Source organism: Cnephaeus nilssonii (assembly GCF_951640355.1).
Source record: "Cnephaeus nilssonii genome assembly, chromosome: 1".
Taxonomy (NCBI): domain Eukaryota; kingdom Metazoa; phylum Chordata; class Mammalia; order Chiroptera; family Vespertilionidae; genus Cnephaeus; species Cnephaeus nilssonii.
The window spans coordinates 110,818,484-110,824,483 of NC_137072.1; the positions used below are offsets into that span (position 1 = coordinate 110,818,484).

The following is a 6,000-nucleotide window of genomic DNA, read 5'->3' on the forward strand; positions in this document are numbered from 1 at the left end:
GCATTTCCTTCACCATCCCCCTCCCCGTCATGCACCTGACATAGCCCCCTCTGTGTGAAGTGGCCCAGCAATTGATGCTTGTTGCGGGCCTAGCTCCCTCGCTCCCAAACATGTGTGATCCGAGTGCACTGCCCACACAAGCACAGACTCGGGGGTATCTCAGCCACCGCTCACCTCTGTAATTATTTTCACTTTTTCTTCCTTGGGATCCATTCTGCTGTGATGGCTCCTGCCTGCCAGGCAAAGAACAAAGAGTCAGGCCTCTGGACATCAGTGCCACAGCTTTCTTGCTATTGGTAAGTAGGACACTGACCTCCGTGGTTAGAGAGGTGCTTGAACCGAGTAGGTGTCCTGTTCACAAGGAATCGGTTCCTGCAGACCCAGGACTGGTGGCGATGAGCCCGTGGGGAACAGGAGGGAGGGATGCCAGACCCTTTGTCCCCATTAGCCTGGCAATGAGCCCGGCTTTACCGGGCAGCAGGTGGGAGTTCTGCTCTGGGAGTCAGAAGACCCGGGTTGGAATCCAGCTCTGGGAGGCTACGTCACAGCTTCTTCTCTCCCTTCAAACCTCTCCCTTCCCACTTAGCCTCTACCCTTGACCTTGGTCCTCATTTCACTGAGAGAGCATTTCCACCTCTCTTTCCTTCCCCACTGAATCCTGTCACCTCCTCTGCTTCCACTTGCTACTGTGGCCTGTCCCTGCTGGCATCTGGGCCAGGGCCTCTGCCCTGCACTGCCCCCCCCCCCTCCAGGACCGTGATCAGGACCATTTCTCCCTTTCACCCGGACAGTCACTTCTTCCTGCTCTATCAGCTCATTGCTATCAAACTGCCCCCCTTCCTTAAAAAGAGGCTCTCTGGACCTCATGTTTCTTTCTAGTCACCACTCAACTTTTCCACCCTCTACAGGAACACTCCTCAAACCCTCTCTTTCCAACCAGTTCTTGGAGCTCAGCCTTCCTGCAATTGCTCCTGCAGGGTCTCCAAGGACCTTGTGCTGCCACATCTCACCATCTGTCCTCAGTCCTCCTCTTATATGGCCCGACAGAGCCATGTAGTAATGACAGTGACCCATCGCTTTCTTTCGCTTGAAATATTTTCTTCATGTGGCTTCTGGGACATGTTTCTTCTCGGTACCTCCCCCCCGCCCCCTCTTCCCTCACCCCTCCCTGGCCTGCGACTGGCTACTGCTTCTCAAACTCCTGGGCTAGTGTCTCCTCATTGTCCGACCACCCCATGTGGGTGCCTGGGCCCAGCCTTGCCTCTGCCCAGTACCCTGGCGGTCTCACCCTGTGGTTTCCCTTTAAATATCATCTATCTACTCAGATTCTCCCAGTTTACATCCTGGGCCCTCACGTATTCCCAGAACTCTAGACTCAGATGTCCAAGTGCTAGATGGATATTCACTTAACATGCTCCAGTTGAAGCTCCCAGTCCTGACCTCCAACCTGCCTGTCCTGCAACCTTCCTTGTTAATAACCTTGTTAATAAACAGAACTCGATTTGCTCAGCCTGAAACCTTGGAGTCATTCTGGATTCTGCTCTGACTCTCACATGACACTCCCACATCCAACCCATCAGACATCCTGCTGGCTTTGCCTTCACATTATAATGATAATTCAGCCACCTCTGTGCACTTGCACTACGTCACTCTGGTTGAGCACTGCTGTGTCTCATGTGCCTCATGCAAGAACCTCCTAACTTCTCTGATTCCCACCTTACTAGTACTTACCTACAGTCTAGTCTCTACATTGAAACCAGACAGAATTGTGTAAAATTTAGCTGACATCATGTCATTCCTCCACACAAAATCCTCCAAAGACTCCCTTTCTCAACAGGCTAAAACCCCAAATTCTTTCAATGGCCTACAACAAGGCCCTATCTCTTCTGTGCTTGGATCCTCTGGCCTCCGGGCCTTGGCCCATGCTATTCTCTCTGCAGAGAATGCTCTTTCCCCAGACATCGGTGTGGCTCTCTCTCTTTCAGTTCCTTCAGGGCTCTGTTCAAATTTCATTTTATCAGAAAGATCTCCCCTGAACACTCACCGTTCAGTGATAACCTTCTATCCTCACCTTCTGGAACTTGCTAACTACCTTACAATGATTTATTTCCCCATGGTACTTATCACCAGTCGACATACACATTCATTCATATTTACTTGTGATGGTCTGCCCATTCCTCATTAGAATATAAGCCACAAGAGGACAGGAACATTTGTTCTTTTTTTTTTAATTATAAGTTGTTTATTATAAGATAATTTACAAGTATCTTGCTGTCTTTAGTAATTTAAACAACAGACCAATAATTTCTTCTGACCAGGACAGCAGTAAGCTAAAAACAAAATCAGCTGGCTGACTTTTCCTTCTTTACCTCTCGTCTGAGGACGAAACTTGATTTTCACAGGAACATTTGCTCTTTGTTTACCCCAGGACTACGGGACACAGTAGACTCTTCATAAATATTTTTCAAATGAATGACTAAATCACTATTGGCTGCATGTCCATGGCCACATTCTGGAGCCCATCAACACTTCACTTTCCTCTTTGGGCTGCTGTGAAGATTAGATGAGCACATGGGGAGAAATATCAGGGCTGACAAATTGTAAGCCCTCCCTGACATACTAACTGAGACTTGGTCACTTAAGCAGTTCATCTAGGTGTTCAAGGTTTCACTGACCCTACTGGGGAATGAGCACGTTAAAGGGAAATAAAGCGCCTGAAATTCGATTGTCTCCACCCAGACCTCCTCAGAGGCTGCAACAAAGAGAGTAAGGGGAATGTGACAGCAGCTAAGAAAATAAAAGGGTGGGGAGGTAATCGAGAGAGCACAAAGGGGCAGATGATAAAAATAAGATTCTGAAGGACACAAACACACTCTAATAAACAACACTGGCAATTATGAACCAGGAAAAAAAAAAGGACTGTGAAATATTTTGGTAACGAAGTAAAGGTTCTCAATAAATTAAAAAATGTTATCTGTGAAAAAGAAATAGAAAATGAAAAATGTAACGGGGTTGATCTTTTCTTCTCATTCTTTCCTGATCATTACCTTTGAATGAGTTTCGAAGGAAATCAGATGACAACAAAATTTATTTTTTCTTTTCCTGCTAAGAAACGATACATCAATACTGCCCAGCTTCAATATACAGCTTGTCAGCATACGCACTGAGTGCTTATTAATCCATTTCTATTGGCAATAGCAAAACAAGAGCCATGATTTACTGCGGACTTATTTGGTGCTCTCTCTGGATACATGTTATCGCTAGGCCTCACTACAACACTCCTGGCTTAGTAGTACCTGGTTCAGTTTACATGTCAGGAAACTGAGGTTTCCTCTGAGGTCAACCTCTGACAGATTACTTGATTTGCCCAAGATTATAGGTATTAAGTGTCACATCCAGAATTTGACCTCAAGGATACTCCAGAGGTCCTTCCTCCTGCCCGCCTGCCCCCCCGGCCCCCACCCCTCCTCCTGCCAACAGCTACTCTAGGTCTCTGTCTGCCTCATCATTTATTCTTTTTTTTTTTTTTTTACTTATTTTTAAATATGTTTTTATTGATTTTAAAAAGAGAGGAAGGGAGAGGGATTGAGAGATAGAAAAATCAATGAGAGAGAGAGAGAGAGAGAGAGAGAGAGAGAGAGAGAGAGAGAATCATTGATTGGCTGCCTCCTGCATGCCCCCTACTGGGGATCGAGCCCAAAATCCAGACACGTGCCCTGACTGGGAATCAAACATAAGTGGATGCTCGACCCTAAACCACACTGGTTGGGCAATTCTTAGTTTTTCAACAATATCAGTAACTGTTCTGCCTGTCCAAGTTTCTGGAAGCATTTACAACTGGAAACTGGGGAGCACTGTCCCAGTGAGAAAGGGCTTTGGCTACGTTAGGTTAAAGATTTACTTAACTCAGTGCAGAAAACTGAACACCTTTTTGAAGGAAAGTATTGCTACTTCATCTAGACAAATGGACCATCTCTGAGCGTCCCCAGGGGGTCAGTCTTAAGAGGACCCGGAACATATTCAACAGGCTGCAGGAGAAAGGGATGAAGGTGTAAGAAAAGGGCAGAACTGTCTGCATCTCAACCTTGGCTGCTTAAAATCTGCTCCGATATGTGCATCCTGCTCCAGAACAGGGAACACGTGGGCTCTCGGGAAGAGTGAGGTCTTTATAAACAATCACATGGGCCTGCGCTCACAGTCCAGCCCCACTCACCAGCTGTGTTCCCTTGGAGCAATGCCTTCGCCTCTCGGAGATGCATTTCTACGTCTGTGAACATGTGGCCATAATTCCTACCTCGATGGGAGATTATTCATAAGGGCATGTGCAGGAGCAGGCCTCGCCGACATAGGCAGCTTCCTTTCTGTTTCCATGGGCGGCCTGACTGAAGCCTTCCCCGCCCTCACACACCTGAGCACCTTCTCCCCGAGGACAGTGCTGACCTTTTCTGTCCCGTCCAGTCAGAGCTGGGCCTGGAGCCCCGGGCAGGTAGGTGCCACACGCACCCTTCTTTAATTCATTACCTAATTCTGTGAGTTATTCCAGCCACAGCTTCCCGGGGTATAAGGTTAGTGACAAATAGCTTCAGAGAACCATGTAATCAGCTCCATATAACATGTATCACCTTCAAAGCATGCATATAAGTATTTGAGTTATGCTATGTGATATATGCCCAGTGCACCGGCTTGATGAACCCAGTGCCCCCAGGCCCTCCTGGAGGGGCTTCCTGGGCTTTAAGCAGTGAGTCCCTTTTACAAATCTCTCCTGGCACCTAGCTCATTGCACTATTAAACTGTGCTCCCGACCTGACCGGAATCACTTTGTGTGCTTTAAGCTTCAGCACCTGCCTGGCGCATAGTTCATGCTCAATAAATGTTTGAATGGATGATTCTGCAAATGAGCTCCAGGAGACATACAGAGACGCTTCCTTCTGGTGCAGCTTATTTGCAGAAGTTATCCGAAAATGTAATATCATACATGTACTTCCCATTAGACTTGATTAGCTTCTCACAGCACCGCTTTGCAGTGGATGGAAGCAATCCGTCTACATCGCAGCTCGCAGATTTTCTTGTGTGTGTGTTTTTTTTTTTGGGGGGGGAAGGGGGCGGGAGGACCAGCAATCCTCAGCCCTCTGTCTGCTGCAGGCCCTTCTCTGTCTAATGCCAAGAAAAGGGAGGCTTGAAATAATTACCACTTAGCCCTTTGAACCAATTTGAGCAAAGAGGCCCAGAAATGCTACGTGCAGCAAATGTCTCCGGGGGCTGGAAAGCAGCAGGCTGGCCTGGGTGTCCCAGGAGGAGGCAGAGCGGCTGCCTGACGGGAGGAGTGCACCCGGGGCTGTGTGAGCTGACCTGGCGTTTCTGCAAACAGACTCCAGGCAGCAGCTCTAATCAAAGCAGCCGAGCACTGCTCCCCATTCTGGAAAGTAGAATGTGGACAACCCCTAACTTGGCTCTTCCTTAAATCTGCTCAGTCCCAGGGGGGAGGCTGAACCCCACAGGGGGTGGCGAGGGCGGGGGGTGGGGGGTGGGACTGGGAGCAGGACCCATCGCTGCAGCCCCGCTCCCCAGGAACTGATTTACCTGAAGACACTTTACAAGCACTTGGCAGGTTCCGCTTGCTCTCTGGGACGGAGGGAAGGGGAGGAGGCCCTTCTTACTGTGGATCGTCTAAGGGTCCGAAGGAAGAGGCTGAGCGTGGGGCGGGCCGTGGCGGCTCCCTGGGAAGCTGCAGCCAGTCTCCAGCAAAAACACCCACTTAGCAACCCGTTCCCAAGGAAGGTCACTCGGTGGCTTTCTTTCTTTTTTTTCTTTTAAAGCGACAGGTTAATCCTCGCAGTGGAACACAAACACGCTGAACGGCAGGCACAACCCGTGGGACAGGGACAAAGAGAAATCAGCTGGGGGAGGAGCTGGCAGAAATTAGGTCAGGCTGCAGGGCCTCGCGTCCGGCGGTCACTGGTGTTTCTGGTCAAAGACAGGCCAGCTGGTTAGGATCCTGAG

General features: G+C 48.9%; 1 protein-coding gene across 5 annotated transcripts in view; it reads right to left on the bottom strand.

Annotated features, from left to right (window-relative positions):
- CC2D2A (coiled-coil and C2 domain containing 2A) overlaps window positions 1-5,768 on the bottom strand; it is a 79,322-nt gene extending 73,554 nt beyond the window's left edge. For all 5 annotated transcript variants that reach the window (XR_013814580.1, XM_079791439.1, XM_079791438.1 and 2 more), the window contains exons 1-2: window positions 5,581-5,768; window positions 175-233 (exon numbers count right to left, since the gene is read on the bottom strand). Coding sequence is in view for 4 of the 5 variants with exons in the window: in XM_079791439.1 (XP_079647565.1) it covers window positions 175-213 (39 nt within the window). In the remaining variant the exon portion in view is untranslated. The remainder of the gene's footprint in view (window positions 1-174; window positions 234-5,580) is intronic.
- Between the last annotated feature and the right edge of the window lie 232 nt (window positions 5,769-6,000).